Source organism: Diospyros lotus, chromosome 8, assembly GCF_014633365.1.
Source record: "Diospyros lotus cultivar Yz01 chromosome 8, ASM1463336v1, whole genome shotgun sequence".
In the NCBI taxonomy this organism is placed as follows: Eukaryota; Viridiplantae; Streptophyta; class Magnoliopsida; order Ericales; family Ebenaceae; genus Diospyros; species Diospyros lotus.
Genome location: NC_068345.1, coordinates 27,502,620 through 27,522,622, shown reverse-complemented (window position 1 = coordinate 27,522,622; position 20,003 = coordinate 27,502,620). Strand labels below are relative to the sequence as shown.

At 33.5% G+C, this 20,003-nt stretch overlaps 1 protein-coding gene across 1 annotated transcript; it reads right to left on the bottom strand.

Moving 5' to 3' along the window:
- Positions 1-9,335: 9,335 nt before the first annotated feature.
- Positions 9,336-10,815, bottom strand: LOC127808880 (probable strigolactone esterase DAD2). Its single transcript, XM_052347573.1, has 2 exons — positions 10,381-10,815; positions 9,336-10,289 (listed from the first exon to the last, which is right to left on the bottom strand). Exons 1-2 carry the CDS (start codon positions 10,752-10,754, stop codon positions 9,860-9,862), a joined length of 804 nt encoding a protein of 267 aa, XP_052203533.1. The 5' UTR covers positions 10,755-10,815; the 3' UTR covers positions 9,336-9,859.
- Between the last annotated feature and the right edge of the window lie 9,188 nt (positions 10,816-20,003).

Here is a 20,003-nt window from a genome sequence, read left to right as displayed (position 1 = left end):
TTTAGAGATAATTAAAAATATCCTTTAATTTTTGTAAATATATGTTTATAATAATATAATTTTATAAAAAATGAATTAATATTATTTAATAACTTGATTATTCCTTATTATAATTCAAAAAATGATACTTCCCAAATATAGCTCAAAAACTAGCAGGTTGGTATAGGCAATTTAGAGGTAATTTAGAGGTAAAATATAACTTAAAATTCTTTAGAGGATGCTTCCAATGTCTTCCATTAAATTTAGATTGTAATTTTTTCTTGATTTAACATTGATTAAATTAAGTAATATCTCAATTTGGGGTTGGGTGGTCTATTAATTAATTACTTGTTTGTCTTGATTTACTTATGCAATCAATGTTAAATCAAGTAAAAATTATAATTTAAATCAAATAAATTGAAACTTATGCAATTAATGTTAGATGCTATGTGACATTGGAATTTATGTAATCAATGTTAAATCAAGTTCCAATTTAGAGGCAAAATATAACAATTCATTGCATAAGTTCCAATGTCAGATGTTATGTGACATTGAGACGTTGGAAGCATCCTCTAAATTACAACTTAAATCAATAGAGGTCTTTAAATCGTAAAATCGTTCGGAAATCTCTGAAGCGTAAAATCGTAAAATCATACATGTAAAATCAAGATTTTATAGGATTTTATCCCAAATTGGATTTTACATGGGATTTGAATCGTTTGGGGGTCTTCGAATCGTAAAATCATAAAATCGTACGCGTAAAATCAGGATTTTAACAACAATGATAAATTTGTAATTGATTTGATCAATGAAATGAGCTATCAACAGCTTATTTCGAAAAGTTAATACATTGTTTGTTGAAAATATTGTTAAAATATGTTACAAGCTCGACAATGTTTAAATTTTTTAATTTTTAACAAAAGCGTAACAAAATAAGTTATATAACGTTTAATCTTTAATAAAAACTTATAAGCAATCAAAAAGAATTGCAAAACACTCCCCTAAATCAAATATTATATAGAGTTTGAGTAAGATTTGCTCTTTTTTTGGTTATATTATCAAAAAATATAGAAGGAACAAGAATGTAATTCATGAAACAAAAACCTTCCAAATTGTTGGTGGGCGGATGGAAAAGATGTTAGGCGTTTAATCACGGCAACATCTGGACGTCCAAACCAACGGGCCGCCACCATTACCTTTGATTTGGATATATATCCAACCCCGGCCAGGAGCAGAACCGAAGGTCTAAGCTTACAACTTGATGATGATTATGATATATGATAATGATTCGTATATATATATATGTATCTCTATATAATACAAGCATTTCCATTACATGTGATGTGACTTATATTATTATATAACATTATCAACAACGAAGTGGATCTATATTTTAAAATTTTCTGATGGAGAGTTGTTGGAGCTGAGGTTCGAAACTTCCAAATGGGGTAATGTATATTACACAATATTGTAATGTCAATTATATACTTAAGCAGCTCTTTATATGTCTAGTTTTCTTTTTCTTTTTTCTGAATTAATTCCTTGACTTACAAGTATATATTCAACATTATTATTGCTGGTACACAATAAATATATTTATTTGTTGGTGAAAGTCATCTTTTAAGTTTTAAGAATTTTACGAGAAAGAAAATAATTAGAGAGTACAAGCCATTCTCTACGCAAACACTAATGATTAGAGAGATGAAGTTGCGGAAGAAACTCTAGAGCTCTAAATTAGGTAAAAGTGGCCTACCTCGAGAAATGAGGACTTAACTATTTATAGTTGAGTGAGAATTAACTTATGGGTGTTTCTTGATTTTGTGAGATTGACATTAATCATCAGTTATATGATAATCAAAAGGACTCGGGCAGATATGTTCGCAAATATTTTCCATAGAAGGTGCCCTGCAACAAGGTCTTAAGGAGATCCTAAGGACCTTCTTAGAGACTTCAGTCCTCTTTTGACAAGATGTCTCACCTCTTGTTATTGAAGTCTTTCGAGAGAGTCCCATGGACCCCATATTTAAGTGCGTCCCTCGAAATCATTTCGCTAGGCTTGAGTCCAAGTGTATATCAAGAACTCCCTACTCTTCCTTTAAGGACTCCTGGAAGGAAGAATATCTTTTAATCATCGAACTGCCTTTTCCTGGGAGACTTTCCCAGGACATGGTTGACCTTTTCAATGGAGACTTGTCTTTATGAACTTGTTTATCTTTGCTTGGATTTAATTTCCTAAGGTTAGAACTGTCACACATGTTTATTTGTTTCTCTCTTTTCTAGTGATTCGACGATAGTAATCTTCTGGAGGCTCCCTATCAGATAGTACAGATTGTTTCTTCTAGAATCTTCACAACCTTTTAGTGCTTCATCTTCTAGGGCCTTCCTCTATATAAAAGGGACCTTAGTCATTTTCATTTTTTCACCATCGTTAGAGTTAAAAACTTCTAATTTCTTCAAAGCTTTCGAAAGATTCTTCTTGCACTCCCATAGACTCTTGATCATTTCCTAGTCTCTTGAAAACTCTCTCGTGTGTAACCAATCTCCTAGAGACTTTCTCGCTCCTTTCAAAATTTTTGGTAAGTTCTTCCAAGTCTTTAGGAGATTTTCTCTAGCTCCTAGAAATGGTGAGAGTGAGGTAAACATAGAGACCTCCCATTCTTAAGGGAATAGAAATAATTCTAGGCAGAGGTTCTAATTTTTGGCGATGTACCTTGCGTTAGTTTGTATGTTATACCCCTTCCTAGAGGATTATGAGATAAGTCTTCCTAAGGGAATGAATACCTGTACAACTTATGTTGACGAAGACCATATAGAAGTCCATAAGGCTTCGTTGGAAGCCTATCTTTGGTTCCTCATTCTTGAATTTGGGATGAACTTTTTAAAGAAGAGCTGCTTGGTCTATGCCCAACTTCAGCCAAACAGATGAGCCCAATTGGTGGCATTTTTAGTCTTATGCTATTAAAAATATGTGGTGCCTACATGTTTCTACTAAGTGAGGCATAGATTACTAGTTCAGGTTTTTTTTATCTTTAAGAGTTTATTAGGGATTGAAAAATTATTTGTCAATCTCTCGAGTAAGGTTGACACCATTGAAATTAGGTGGTTCATGGAGAAGCCATTGGCAGGCAAGAATACTCCTCTGCAATGGTGTTAGGACAGAGAGCAGGAAATGCATGCAATTCAAGTGTCTCCTCTCAAGGATGTTCGCGCACGCTATTACGAGTTTATCAAGAGGCTAATCACACAAAGCCCTCTCTAGCTTTGTGAGGTGTTGATTCGTGAGAACATAGCAACAACAAGATGGGGACTTCTAGTTGCGTTGCCAGTGGAGCCTTCTGAGCCTTTGAGTGATTGAGAGACTAATCTAGTTAACCCTCTAGTCAAGAGATGCGACTTTCTTCGAGGCAAAAAGGAAGGGAACTCTTTTTTGAACCCATCAAAGATCCTTCTAAGGATGGCATTTTGTGAAAATCCTCTAGTTCTTCTTTTAATGATGCCTCATCTTCTGATGATGGTTGAGGGAAGAGGAAGAGCAAGTGGTTTAACTCAACCAGCCTACTCCACCACCTTGTCTCGTCGCCAAGGATTATCCAAATCCACTAAAAAGTGCCTGTTTAGAGAGGCGAACACTATCTTTTATAATGGTAGCTTTTCAAAGGCTTAGTTATAACATTTTACACAACTTTTCACAGGCTTAGTTGGAACATTTCAGTAGTTTTTTCAAGGCTTACAGTAGATTTTATAAGCTCAGTTATAATCTTTTAGTAAATTCAAAGGGAAAAAAAAATATGGAGCACAAACTCACAAGAATACCAACTCTCAAATGAATGAGTAGAAGCTCACAGAGTAAAATCCCTATAAAAATAAGAAATAAAGACTAAGAAGTACTTTGAAGATAGATGAACACAGAATTCAACTTCAACCTTCAAAGAAACTATAACAAAAGGATCGAATAATGTTAAATAATATCAACTGATTAAGATCACAAAATTGATTGAGATCCGAACAATGAACCAAAAGAAATAAAACTTGGAAGAGCAATATAAAAACTTACCCGAAACCAAGATTGAGGACGACACAGGCAACAACGATATGTAGGGCCCTCGATTGCCGACTGTATGGAAGACGAGTTCGCGCAATAGGCGAAGAAGGGGCAAAAATCTAGATTTGGATTGACAAGAAGAAAGCGAATTTGGTAGAGGGATTTGGATTTGGGGGGAAGAGATAGACTCCCTTTTGGTAGGGATTTGGATTTAACATGATTAGGAGGAGATTTGGACGCGCGGGAAGAAGTAAAAAGCTTAAGCTATGAACAGAAGTGTTAAAAGAAATAAGATGATGTTTTGCTGAAAAATAATATTTCAGAAAAAGAAAAATGAAGTGTGAAAAAGAAAAATTAATAAAAAAATTTGCCTAATTAAGATTATGGATATATATTTAGCGAAAAATATTTAAGTTGATTTTTTAGCCTCAATAATGACGAGGTTTCTTAATTAATAGCTAGAAATTTAGAAGTCCGTCATTAAAAACTAATTTTGCACCATTTTTAATGAGAGTATAAATAATTCCTCACTATAATCATAAAAATTATGCTTTTAACGACGAGATATTTGTTCTCTCATAAATTTTCCCTTGTTAAAGATATTTTTCTTTTTTGTAATGAAAGATTTAACCATTACAGATAGAGAAGGTAAAATGATGGATAATGAAAAACCTCTACTCTCTCTATGTATGAAGTACTTTGAAGATAGATGAACATAGAAGATTTGGCTTTTAGTTCAGCTCATCCTTTATCTTTATTTTCTTTCTCATTTTCCTCAAGAGAATTCTTGTAAGTGACTTCCTAACTTCAACCTGGTGCATGTCATGGGTATTTATAGTTTTGTTTCTTCAATGCACTTGTTGAATTGTCCAAAAGATAAAAAGTTTTGTCCTGTGACTCGCAGGATATTTTTGTTTTCTCTCTTTTCCAATAGTTAGATGTGTCTTTGAGAATAAATTTCATGTCAAGTGTATGAAAGAATGATCAGAATGCATTAAATGTAGTTGAGATGTCTAAAAAAATGAAAACTGCATGCATTTAATGCTTTTTGTAATGACTAATTTTTTGAACATTAGTCGAATATTGGTATTATTTGAGTAAGATATGCAGATACTTGAGTAATCTTGCTAGTTAGTCAATTAATAATTCAAATATAGAGATTCACTCTTTTTCAAATAATTTTTACTCAACTAAAGTACTTACTCAATTAAGCATGAAGTTATGCGATTAAGATCAACTTCTTAGTAGAGTAAATGTTCAAGTATAGAGACTTGACATTTTACTTACGAATTATTACTCAATTATAAAATCTAGTTACTCAACTAAGGTATGAAGTTACTTGATTAATATTTCTTCTTAATCGATAAAATATATAGAGACTTGTCATTTTGTCCTAAATTTATTACTAGATTAAAAGATATAGCTACTCAACTAATACAGTAGTTAGTCAATTAACTCTTTGGTTATTTGAGTAATGCTATTCCATCACATAGTCAAGTAAATACAAGTGTATAATGAATTAAACTTTTGAGTTTCTAGGTCTTACTTGATTAAAAGAATAAGTTAGTCGAGTATAATACTTGTTACTCAAGTAAACTATATTCTTACTCGATTAAAAGAATATTACTCTTATTAAGCTCATATATGTTAGTTGATTAATCTTTAAATCCTAGAATAACACAAAACTTTAATGTGATGTGTGAACATTTAATCCAAATGTTTCACTTTCTTCTCCTCCTTTTTGTCATTAGCAAAAAGGATAAATTAGTGAATAATACAAGATATCAATATACTCTCCCTCATTTTGTCATTTTACCCTTCTTCCCCCTCCCTTTTTATTAGATAACATGAATTCCTTGGAGATACCAATTGAAATGAGATATGAATTGATGAATTCTTTTGAGGACTTTCACATTCCCTAAAATTTGTTTATTTGCAAGTAATCTTTGCAAATCAAAGTCATTCCTAAATAGAGAAGAAGTCATCAAAACAGTCAAAATCAAAAGACAAAACTCCCATTGAGTTTATGTCTACTGTCTTCAACTTGATAAAATTTTAGGATAGAAACCAATTGATGCTGCTTGAAAAAAGATACCAATTGAAAATGATATACCAATAATCATGGTTATCAAAATCCCAATTCAATTCGTATGATTTTATGAGTTAGGAACCTCTAAATGACTCAAGAATAATATATCCACCATTTATTCCACTATATGGGGTCGGCTGCATGAATTCTAGACTTTTATGTATTTTTGTCTTTTGTCATATCTTCATTTAGGCTTATACACTTCATATCAAATTTTAATGTCTCTCCCAAAGTCTTATTGGGTTTATATCTACCTTTTTTTTTTGACTAATTATTCTATTTCATTAACTCTCCTCACATGAGCGTCTCTTGGTCTTCTTCTCATATGACTAAATCATCTTAGTCTAATCTCTCTCATCTTTTCCTCGATTGACACTACTTCTACCTTATTACGAATAACCTAATTTCTAATTTTATCTTTTCTTATATGGCCGCATATCTATCTTAGCATCCTCATCTCCGCTACTCTCGTCTTTTGCTCATACTGATATTTGACTACCCAACATTCTGAGCCATATAACAAGACTGGTCTTATAGCTATCCTATAGAATTTTCTTTTCAGTTTTAATGAAATTTTATAACTGTCCAAAATAGTATTAATTTTGATTTAAGGGATGCCATTTGTGTCTGCGAACCCTTATCTCTCTCAAACACCTTTGTCACAATCTTCCGTTTTTTCCTCTTGTCGCATGGTTGCTTGGTACTTAGTGTCACCGTCAATTCACAACTTCAATTGCTCGGTCTCGCTGTCAATTCACAAACACAATTTGCCAGTCAACGTCGATTCACAAACATGAATTGACATTTTCGTGCTCGCCTATACGTCTTAATAGTTCTTTGCACTTTTCCTTCTAATTGACACTAAAACGGTCATAAGTCGTGTTAAACTTGATTAAGGTTTAACCACATGCTTCATGGTTTTTCATACTTATTCAAGCTTTTTATTGTGTGCATCCACAATGAGACCCAGTGTTTCTCCTTCAAAACCCTAGTTTACTTAGCTCATTATATGTTTTAACAGCTTTCATCTTCTTGGATGATAGACCCTAGATTATTCTTATGCATTTTTTTTCTTTTGATGCACGCTAGGTTTGTTTGGCCGTCCATCCTTTCAATCTTTTTTATGCATTCATTGTCCTAAAAAATAAAATATACAAAAAAAAAAAAAAAGACTATAACAAGTTGAAAGTTTTTTATTCAAGTAATTTGAAATTACATCATATATCAAAAGGTAAATACAACTTCAAATGATTAGTATTACAAGTCCTGCTTATTTTACATCTCTAAAGTATCTATAGTGTGCAAGTGTTGGGCTCGATCATCTTCTAGACTCTATAAGAGGCTTCCTAATTAGCATAGAGCTTTTCTTCTTCTTTGAGGGTGTTGGTTATGCAAGATCCCTATATGTTAGTGGCTTGCTTCTTGCTCTAGAATTATAGTAACTTGCCACTCACTTGTAATAGGTGGCTAGCCTAATGTATGCTTGATCCTTTCACTTTTCTAATAAGTCTAGGTTTTCCTTTGGGGCTTTATAATTTGCACCCTCGTTGATCTCACCCAACCAAGGGGATCCAACCCTAATCTCAACAAGAATGAGTGCCTCTAACCCATAAACTAGGTTGAATGGCATCTCATTGGTAGAAACTCTATAAGTTGTCCAATATGCTCGGAGTATTGAGGGTAACTCGTATATCCAAGCTCTTTTAGTCTTTTCAAATGAGTTTTTGGCCCATGCAATATAGTCATATTACTGACTTCTTGTCCCAAAAGGTGAATTGCTCACCCCAGGCGCCCTTACACCCGGTCCGACAAAATGTGAGGGGGTTAATCATGGTGACTCAGCTAGACACAGTGGCTAGACTAGTGCTCACTGCGCACAAGGAGCCCCTCTCATTTTGAGAGATTGCTCTCACACTGCCGCTAGCGAGACTCGATCCTTGGTCCTTTTCTTAAATTTCACCTTGGAGGCACTTTGTGCCCCCAGCTGAACTGCCCATGTGGGTAGATTACTGACTTTTGCTTTCCCATTAGCTTGAGGATAGGTTATTGAGACTATTCTCAATTATATCCTCAAATTTTCACACAATGCTTTAAAGGCTTTGCACTTAAATTACTTCCCATGATATGTGTTGAGTACTCTAGTGTAAAGAGAAAAACTAGGAACATAATATTTTACGTGAATAATAAACAAGCACAAATACAAACATAATATTTTATGTGAAAACCCGTCCAGTGTAGAGAGAAAAATTACTAACCAAACTCTGAATTAAATTTGCAGTCAAGTACAGTTAAATCTCAAATTTAATAACCAAACTTGAGAGCATCAATAATAAACAATACATAAAGTTACTTCCCCAACAAATCCTTACAACAATTATTTGTGGTTGTAATCTAAAACTAAAGAAAAATTCACTCTCCACTAAACCAAACTCGTACATATGTTTTCCTTCAATTCTCGATCGATTTGAGCGAGAATTTACTGCTGCTGCCTTTGTTTTTTCCGCTTCTACGCAGCCCGAAGGTTACCGCCGTCCTTCCCTTTTTTTTTATTTTTATTTTTTAATCTTTAATGGACTGGACTTTTCGGCCCAACTTCAACATATAACGAAGGGCAAAGGGGTTGTACAAATTAGAAACAAATTTAAGTGTAGTTCTAATATTAAAAAAATTAAATATTCAATACATAATTAATAATTAAAAACACCATAAAAGGTGGGCCGTCTATTTCTAATTAACTCGTATATATGTATATAGATAGATATAGATAATAATCAAATTTTAAGGGTACATTACATAGCATATATAGATTGGCTGCGGCAAGGGCTGTCCAAACTAGATGGAAGGACTTGTGTGGTACGAAAGGAAAGGAAAGGAAAGTTCAGTTCATGCAACAAAATCTCAATCGTGGGCTCAACTCAGCTTGTGCTTTCTTCAACTCTTCGGTTGTTATGGATTTGGACAGATTTGGCATCACAGTTCACAAAGCACAAGGCCTGTGCTTGGGGCTGCAAATATTGGGCCTTAAGTCCTAAGTGGATTGAAGAGCTCGGCGGGCCCACTTAGCAAAACGTATCCAAAATCTTATTTCTTTATTGATTATGGAATAAATGCGATCGTATACAAAATCTATTTTTATAGACAGACACCTCATCCTCATGGTTTATTGAATGGTTGATATTCTAAATCCACACGACTAATCTTTTAATTTGGAATAATGAATAGTCATTAAGCTCATAATAATAATACTACTATATAAATAATGATGTAACCAACTAGAAAAGTACACAAGTAAAGAGGGGTTGGCTGAAATCCAGTGGTATTACATACACAAAAGTGGAGCTATCCATCATCTTTCATCGACCAAAGTAACAACACAAAGCCTAAAAATTTAGCAATTTTGTCTGTTTGCTTTACCCAAATTAATACGAAAGACACCAATTGCCAACGGCCTGAAAGAAACGTGGCTGCCGTTGGACCCAAAGAAAAAGCAAGCCAAAGCAAAGGCTACGCTTGGTGGAGGAAGACAAAGTGGCCACGTCGTCACGTGACCCTCACGTGAAGATTCTTATCTATCCCCAGCCAGCACACCCTTCCTTTTCCTTTTCCTTTTCTTTTTTTTTTTTTTTTGACTCCGCAACTTACTTATTGCCAGGTGTCAACATCTTACCCTTATTCCCCAGTGGACCCCATGCAGTAGCTGTTCCCATTAGCATTGCGATAATATTAAAAATAAGATGGTTAAAGTGCTGCTACCGGGGAAGGTATCGCCGGAGCGCGGCGGCCAGGATCCCCGGCGCGCTGAGGTGCGGCAAGTGGCCCTCGGTCGGCAGTATCTCCACCACCGTCCGGCCGCCGAGATGGTCCTTCATATACTGCGCCACTGACGCTGGGATGGAGACGTCACTCTCCGTCTGAATTATGCAGCACGGCACCTTGACTTGGCCCAAAACCCCCCTCAAATCGCTGTTGAACACCGTCCTCGACACGAACAGCGTTATGTCCGGCCTCATGTTGAACAGCGTCCGGCTGAATTCCTGCACCGCCGCCGGCACGTCCGCGCCCACCGCCAGCGGCGCGTAGCCGTTCACCCACGCCTCGTAGTTGGCCTCCATTGCCGTGAACACGGACTCGATCTCCACTTGCTCGAATCCGCCGTGGTAATCTCGGTCGTTCAAGAACCTGAAATTGACAACGAAAAGTATCAATCAATTCATCTGACACCCCCACGCAGCAAGATATACCTTCTTTCCTCCTCAAAATCATTGCGTACCTTGGAGAGGCGCCGATGAGGATGAGCTTGGAGAAAAGGTCGGGGCGGCGAATGGCGGCGAGAATCCCGATTGTGGCGGAGATGGAGTGGCCGACGTAGAAGCAGCGGTCGATGGAGAGGAGGTGGAGGATTTGGAGGAGGTCGTCGACATAGGCGTCGAGGGTGGTGTAGCGGCGGAAATCAAAGAAGTCGGGGTTGACGCTGCCGGCGCAGACGAGGTCGTACAGGATGATGCGGAAGTGGTGGGGTGAGAAATAGGGGAGAATGCGATTCCAGGCCGATTGGTCGGTGCCGAAGCCGTGAGCGAGGACCAGGGTTCTCTCGCCGAAGCCGACGACCCGGACGTTCAGAGCTTCCAGGAGGGTTGGACCCATTGCCTTGCCGGGGAGAAGAGATGATTGCTTGCCTACTTGGACTTTTGAGGAGAAATCTTTGTACGTTTGGGCTGCTATTTATATTGTCTTGTCATGACAACGTATATCTAGAAGAGAGTGACCCTCTTTCTTAGTATTTTTATTTTTGTGTCAATAATAAATTTCCTGAAAAATAAAATTAAGCCAATAATAATAATACTATATACATATATATAAGTAGTGCCATTAATATTTTTTAAGAAAATATTATCCAAATAATTAGATAATAATATGCTCTAATATATATTTTTATGAATGATTTGCATTTTTCTCCAACAATTCAAATAGGATAATTTTTTTTAACAATTAAGCTAACTTTGTTAATCAAGATATAGACTAAAAAATTTGTAAGATATGAAAAATATATTAAATAAAAGTATTTTTTATTATATTTATAATTTTTTTAAAAAATAAGTTACATTAACTTTTTATCTTAAACTTTTAATATAAAACACCAAATATGGTTTTGACTCAATTTCAAGATAAATTTAACTCAGTTTCACCGTGGATTTCATATGTATAAAACACCTCAAACGCATCCGATCAAGTTGGTTTTGACTCTAGATTTTAATTTTACACCAAATATATATGGTTCCCTTTAAATCTTGCAGAATTAATAAGTGACTCAAATGAAGGATGGTTTAGTTGATCACGGGCTATGGAAGTGACCCTATTGGGGCTTCACTAATTGGACTGATCGGAATTAACCTTGAGATGTGATTTGAGCTAACTTATGACATAACAATTTGGGCAATCCAAGAATTATGAATTGACATGATAATGTAGTCCATTGCATATAACTCAATGAAAACCATGATGCTGGATTTGAATTATATCAAGACAAGGTAGGTGATGACCACTCTAGTGCTAGATATATAGACACTGGTGTTGGATTGGGCATTGATTATATATAAAGATATAATCTCCTTATCTAAACGAGTAAAAAGTATATGTCATATCTTAGTCTATGTTCTAACATTTTAGGTTAATGTCACTTGCTTAACTTATCATCAGTTTGCCTGAACTAAATTATAAATAAATTATTCAAATAATTTAAAAATTCACAAAATCTTTTCATTATATTAGTAAATATACTTACTTATATCACTATTTAGTTACTCAAACTATTTACAATTTTTACTGAATACGATTTAACATATGCTCAACAATTATAGATTACTGTTATCTTATCGCGGGATTTGATCGGACAATAATTATATTACTCGTGTCTAATAATAATAATTATGTTGTCCAATATTAATGTGACACTGTCAAGTGAGGACAAGAGTAAAGGGGGTGTGGGCGAAATAGGGGGTGGGGTAATTGGGTCCCCCCTTTCCCCCATTTTTTGACTATCGTCTCGATGTGACAATGTTATATCAATGTCGAGCAAACAGATCAAATCTGATCTTATCGCATTCTATTCTATACAATTTTTTTTTTGTAGTAGTTTTGTAGGAAGTGGCAAAGAAATAATTAAATTAAAATTTTTGTACGTTCTATGGTCCAACACAACACGATGTTAATATCTATTTTGGAGGGGAAACTCGCCTCAAAAATCTTGCCTACAGACCCCCCCCCCCCCCCCCCCCCCCCCCCCCCCCCCTAATGTCAAAATAGACAGCATAGTTGTCGTTTGCATTTGCAGTGTCCGGAGGAGGAAGGGCAGTGTTTGGAATTTGCAAGCTACCGTCAATGCCAGTTGTAAATTTATTTGAAAATTGCAAACCAGTTTACGTGGGATCCATTGATTTGATTGGTTATGAAGTGACCCATATGATAGGTTTAAGTTTAAGTTTGATGCAAGTATTTGTATTTCACATCATCTTTATTTACTTCTTGTGTTTACAACAACATTAACTCCCTACCGACCTACCTACCTCCCTATTCCAATCCATTGATTCATTTTAATAAAGTAAGTTAGGTATAATTTATAAATTTTAAATACATTAATTTTTGTGGTAACATCACTAACTTCGTATTGATATATACCTAAATAGACAAATCAATAACCAACATTCAAACATTTAGATTAGATTAGGTCCACCTTGATCACATCACATCATTTCATGATAATTTTTATTTTTTTATTTAATTAATAAAAAATATTTTTTAATAAATAACAAATTAAAGATCTCGAGTAAGTTGAATTAAAAAAAGTAAAAAAAAAATTTTGTGACCATAAATTTTATCATTCTCGTCTTGTGAGTGGATCTTTACAAGAAGAGTGAGTTGTTAAACGAAATTCTTTCTAATATTTAAATATTATTTATAAACCTACCAATATTTGATATATTAAATTTCATTTGGGAAAATAATTAACATAGTAATGGACAATTAATTAAGTTCTTATTAAAAAAATGTAAATATAAAAGTTCTTTTTAAATACTTTAACTACTCATATAATTAAGGGCTATTTTAATTAAAATTCGTGTAAAATAACCCCCGAAGGGTAGGGGAGAGATTAATGAATGGTAATGATGACGATTGCAACATTAAAGGTGATGATGCATCTCTGATGATAGAGATGAGAAACACTGCAACATGACAGTCTTCCTCATGCATGCATGAATGCATGCACCATCATCATCTTCATCAGAAAATTCATATATAGTGTTGCAGATACTCATCAGTAGTCGGCGGGCCGGAGGAGGGGCAGGCAGGCAGGCAGGGCAGGGGTGGCCATGCCTTTAACTCTCAATTTATTTGTACATTGATTTTTTATTTTAATTTTTAACAATAAATATCACTTCCCCGCCCCCCCCCCCCCCCCCCCTTTATATATGTTTATGGACCATGTATGTTAGGCCGGACATACATGGTACGTGTCCAAGGGCAGGATAGACATTTCACCTTAGATGTGTGTAAATGCATCCATCCGAAATATTTGGTTTAATTATAACCAGGGTTGGATTTATGTTACGACGTAGGGATTATATATATATATATATATATATGATCCCCTTATATTTTTGAAATTTTTTAAAATTAAATATTATTATTTATTGATCTTTAATTAAAGTCAAAATTCTATAAGTTTACTAGACTTGTACACGTAGACATATTATTGACCCATTTAATAAAAAATTTAAAATATAATATTTATCTTCAAAACGTAATAATACTATGTTTTCATATCTCATTATTCAACATGAAATAAAGCAAACAAGTTTAAAATAATTCTGTCGAAATGTGATTATATATACGAAAGTTAAGGAGTATTGATTTTAAATAAATATATTAATTAGTGAAATTGAACGTTTCAATTTTTTTTGTCCCTAATTATATAAATAAATTTAACTATTTTCTTTCTTTCTCAAATTTATTTTTTTATTTTAAAATTTTGATATATATATTTGTAATTAAAATATATTTTATGTAATTTAAAAATATATTTTTAAAATTATAATCTATTTAAATAAAGAAATAATTAATTTTTTAACAATTAACTCACAGGATTGACATATTCTTTTATAATTTAACATGTCAAATAAAAAAGATTGATATAACTTTAAAGTATACTTTTTTTTGGTACCAAATATAGACCAATATTATCTAATTTCATCATTATTTTATTTAAATATTAAATGATCTTAAAATTTTATATAAATTATGATTAATTATCTTAATATTAAAAATTTTACACCAAACATCATTCATCCCCCCCGGCCCTAGGTGTCTTTATTCTCTCTCTCTAGGTCTATGCGTGTGGCCAAGGAAGAATCTGATTCAAGGGCCTCTCCAGTCTCCACTCCAAAGTAAAACATATACTGCTGCCCGGCTGGTCCCTCTTCTTTATTTGTTGCAGCGTTCATGTTTCTCATTGGCCCTCCAATATTGACATCCCCCCCCCCATCTCTCTCTCTCTCTCTCTCTCTCTCTCTCTCTGTGTGTGTCTATATATATATATATAAGCTATAAACACATAATCATCACCATCATAATCTTATCAGAGAAATGATACTGACATTGCATGCATGGCCGGCGTGTCATGCATATCCAAGCCCGTACACCTATATATCTAGCTAGCTAGGGCTAGCTACATATATATGGTGTCAATGTAACTCTAACATGGTTGGTTAAATTATAATTATGCTATGTCTGCATGCAAGGGAAAATGAAATGAAATGAATGTTTACATATATATGTACATTAATTATTAGTGAAGGGCATTAAATTGTGCGAGCAAGTTAGGTGGGGTAATTAATTGTAAGTACAGAAAAGAGAGCTGGGGCCGGGGGACAAAGGACCGGAGAAATGAATGGTCACGAGGAGATGACCATATATATAAATATATATACATTTATATGCAAACATACATATATACACAATTAATTTATACTCAGTGGAAGAAGAAGGCATCAACTTTCAGCACCAAGCAGAGAGGCTCAGTTTAGTTTGTAGGTTTGCATCAGTACGTATATGAGCTAATTAACTAAAGCTTGCTTTGGCTCCCCTTAATTCCCCTCAATCCTCCCGATCCCCTATATATATATATATATACTTATATTAAAGAAATTATACATATAAGTAAAAAAATTATTAATTTTATTTTTTTGCTAACCACGTTCTTGCATGTACGTAATCGTAGTTTCTCTTTTAATGCTTGTAAGTATATATATATATATATATATTTATTTTTTTGTGGCCGAATACGTCAAGGGTATTTCAAAATTTTCAAGAAACCTAATATGACTTCAATGAATGGTAACACCATAAAGTGAATTTCCTTTTTATATTAGAAGGATAAAAAAAAAAAATAAAGAAATAGAGTGCTGCAGGTAGCTCCTTTAGAAAAAGCACTCGTTCTTGTATGAGATTAAGAGTTTTATGTTTAATAAGAGTTTAGAGTTATTTTTATACACAATTAATGTTACTCTTTATATATATATATATCTATTATAGAAAAGAGATGATAATGGAGAGAGAGAGAGAGAGAGAGAGGAAGGGGGGGTTGAGGGGTGGCAGAAGCTTGTGGAGCCAAGCTCGCGGGTGGTCTTAATTGGTTTGATGAGTCAGTGAGGCTTATCTTATCCGCATGGCACCTACCCTTTTTCATTATTCTTTCTTCCTCTCTCTTTTTAGTGCTTTGTAATATAAGCATCTTCCCATATTCGACCTTGTCTAGGTTGGCATTTTGCACCTAATAAATCGAAAACACCAAAGGTATAGAGTTTTACAATTAAGTACAAAGTAGTAGTAGTAGTAGTAGTAGTACTGGTGGTGGTAGTAATAGTAATAGTAGTACGTAGTATTGGGAAGAATTTTATACACTTTTTGTTTGCACGCCGGCCGGCCCCTTTCTTTTTGGAGGCAAAAAAGAACTAAATAAGGCATGGATGGTGTGTCTCTTGTAATTATATTAGTATTAATATGAATGGATTCCAAGTCATTCCATGAAAAAGGAGAGAGCGGCTTCCATTTGTCACTAGCTATATACTCACTTCACTTCAAAACTTGAATCATTGTTGCATGGAAGATTATTATTTTTGAGCATCATTAAATAATTTCAACATATTATTTTAATTTATATATCCCATGTTGAGACAGAAACATATCAACCTCAGATGTTGGGTTTAAGGGGCATGCGTGGTGGTGTGGATGCGATGCCCTCACTCCATTTTTGTGGGTTCCCTTTAGTTTTTGGGTTGACATTGAGAGTGACATATATACACATGGATCCATTGCCAACCCATTAATTTTACAATATTAATATATATTTGTAACCCTAATTTGTTATTTGGATATATAGTTGTTATTTTTGGTGTAACCATCCATCATAATAATTTTGTAATATAACAGTGAGTCCTCAGCTTTAATGGGAATATAACTTTACAAATAATTATATTCACAGTGAGAGAGAGAGAGAGAGAGAGAGAGCAACTTTATACAAAATTATTTATTAAATATCACACAGAAGACATCAACTTAGTGTTCAAGCATTATTTGCCTTTTGCAATTTTTAATAATTGCAGTCTACTCTTCTCCTGCTCTGTCGGATTTGACAGTCTTGGATAAGGTGGATTTTGACATCCCCCTGGCCTGACTGTCTCGCCCTATCTCACCCTCTCTTATTACTCTCCCCCCTTTCTCTTCCTTTTCTTTTCTGTGTGGCTTCCACCCAGTCCTATGTCTTTCTCCATTTTCCATGAATGCATCCATCCCCCTTTGCACTTAAAAGTGTTCAACTGTTTCATCATGGCTACCAATCCCTTGGCCGACAACTAAACTATGCACTTGCGAGTTAGTCTCATTTTTGTACATGATTTTACTGTAAAAGATATTATTTTTTTCATATGAAAATATTTTTTAACATTCAATACTTATAATTTGTATGGTATCTAGCAGTAATGTATTATTATACACATCACTATAATAACTGTCATTCATTAATATCCAAATAACATTTTTATTATTTTTCTAACTTAAATAGTTCATTCATTCATTCATGACATTCCAATCATAGGGTCACTACAAGTACTCTTTTCCATTTTTGTTGAGATATTACAAACCCAATATGTACTACTCTAGCGAATTGTTCTTGGTCAATGTTTGAAGGGATAGAGATTAGGGATTTTTTAACCTAATGACAGCATACAATTATGTATAAAATTATTTCTTTAATAATGATAGCGACGAATAATAATCACTAAAGTAATAGAGTAGTAGTTCAAATGACATGAGATTAGGGATTTTTTAACCTAACGACATCAAATAATTATCTCAAAAATCATCTTATGTCCAACGTCACTCTCCCTTGAGAGTGAACACCAAATTAATTTAAATTTAAAAATAAAGAATCAAACCAACGATGTTATCAATGGAACTATACAAAAAGAAAATAAAACAAATCGAGTTCATTGACAGCACATGGGTAAGAAAACAATTGAGACATACAAGGACCCGTTTGGAAGAAAAGCAAAAGCAAGTAATTAATTAACAAGAGGAGACTGTAAAACAGAAGCAAGTAAAGTGAGCAGCATGGCTGTTAAAACATAACGAAAAGGGAGAGTGAAAGGCATTTTGGTAGTTGAAGAGTCACTGACAGTGATAAGAGTAGTAGTTTTGATTTGATTAGACTTCTGGGTTGGGGCTCATCATTTTCATCACGCGTGATATATACATATATTATATATATTATGAAAGTGTTATTTAAATATTTTTTTTTTGTATGTACAAACAAGCTCATCCAATGCCTATGCATGCCACCAGCTGCAGAAATTATGGGTGGTCAAGGCAACGCAACGCCACACTCTCACTTGTCCGACCCTAAATTATTTAAATCCATCACTAGCCCCATTAACTTATTAATCTCCTAGTCTCGTTTAATGAAGTATACTTAAGTCATTCAGCAACATGAATAGCCGAAGTTGCTGTTGGGACAATTAGATCGGATAGATCGGTTTGACTGGAAATCGACTACTTTGATGGATTAGACATTGAAGATCAGAAAAAACCCTTTTTTTTGGTTTTTTTTTTGTTTTTATAAAAAAAAAAAAGCAAAGTTTCATTTATAGTAAAATAATGCTATTGGTACACCTTTGTGTATCCTTGACTACATAAAAGTGTACTAATGACAAAAAAATCTCTCATGAGGCGCATAGAAGCGCGTGAGGTACATGAAAGTGAAGGGTATTTTTGTCATAATATCTCTTTATGTAGTCTAAGATGTACAAAAGTAATGTACATGTAGTATAATTTTTTATAATATGTTTGTTTCTGGTGAAAAATATTGACGAATGTAAATTGTTTCTTTTCCTTAAAAGTAAATGTATATGAGTTTATATAATGAAATTACATTCTACCAAAAGAAAGACCATAGATGTGGTAGCTTAGATTATTGGACGTCGTGTTGTTGTGTTAAGGACTTTGTGTTTGAGATTTCAATCCTCCTTGCACCCTTGTTTAGATTTTGATGTAATCTCATGCAATGCATATTATTGAGTCAATTTGTTTATATTAATTAAATTTTGATGATTAACAAAAAGAGAATTTTCAATATACAAATATAGTATTTTTAGTGATTAATAAAAAGAGTATTTTTATTAAATATATTAATTATAGTATCGAATTATGTTTAATTAATTTATAAAATATTTTTCATAACATGTGTATTATCAAAAATATTATTTTCTATTAAAAATATTTTTTATATAATTTTTAGATTAATTTATAAAAAAAATTCATAGTATATGTATTAACAAAAATATTGTTTTTTATTAAAAATATATTTTTTTAATTTAATTTATTAAACATTTTTTCATAAGTGTATGTATTTTCAAAAATGTTATTTTCCATTAAAATTATTTTTCAAAGTATTTCTAAAATGTATAAAAAATAATTTTGCGAAATTTGGTCAGAAAAATTAATTTTTCACTATTGCTACAGTGACACTACAGTGCCCCTCCAACGGTCAGAATTTTGACCGTTGCTACAGTATACAATACCGTTATTATAGTGAACTTGACCATTGCTACAGTGAATTTGACCTTTGCTACAGTGATACTACAGTAATTTTCAGAATGCTTATACATAGCTCAAAATTCATTTTGGAGAGCATTTTTTGCTTATATTGCCTATCCAAAGCACTCAAAACTCTTAAGATTCATTGCACATCCACCGAAGAGTCATAAGACAAGAGGAGAAAAAAAGACTGCAAAGTCGAATCCAATTTTCTCCATTCAAACTGAAGTCACAATTTATTTGTTTATTTAAATATAATGCCTTGTATATTTTGTGTTTAATTGTTTATTTGTGTCCAAGTGTGGACAATTATTTGTGAACAATTAAATTATCATTGTGGATTGTATAGGTTTCCTAGAACTATTAAAATCTAGGTGATTATAGTTTCTAAGGTAAACTAGGGAGAAAACCTTGGTGTTGATGGTTTTTCTAGAACCCATTGTAATCTAGAAGTGTATCTAGTTTTCAAGGTGAGTTAGTGTGAAAACCTTGGTGAGATTAGTGGAACCCCAAAGGTGGTTAAGACCTTGGAAGAGTGGAGTAGGTGTGTGTGGAGACACCGAACCATTATAAATTGTTTTACATGTGCCTTATTTATTTATTCTTACTATATCTTGTGACTTGCAATTTATTAATCTCAAACTCACATATATATAGTTTTAAAATCTTAATTTGTTTAAAATTAAATAACAAGAATTTAATTAAAAGAAAATAATTTATATATTTTTAGAGAAAATAAATAATCAA

What these genes read in the sequence shown, in the direction of transcription:
- LOC127808880 (XM_052347573.1), bottom strand. Translation starts at nt 10,754, where the DNA reads ATGGGTCCAACCCTCCTGGAAGCTCTGAACGTCCGGGTCGTCGGCTTC. An exon ending in CTCATCGGCGCCTCTCCAAG is followed by an intron (nt 10,290 to 10,380) that starts GTACGCAATGAT and finishes TGTCAATTTCAG; the next exon opens with GTTCTTGAACGACCGAGATT.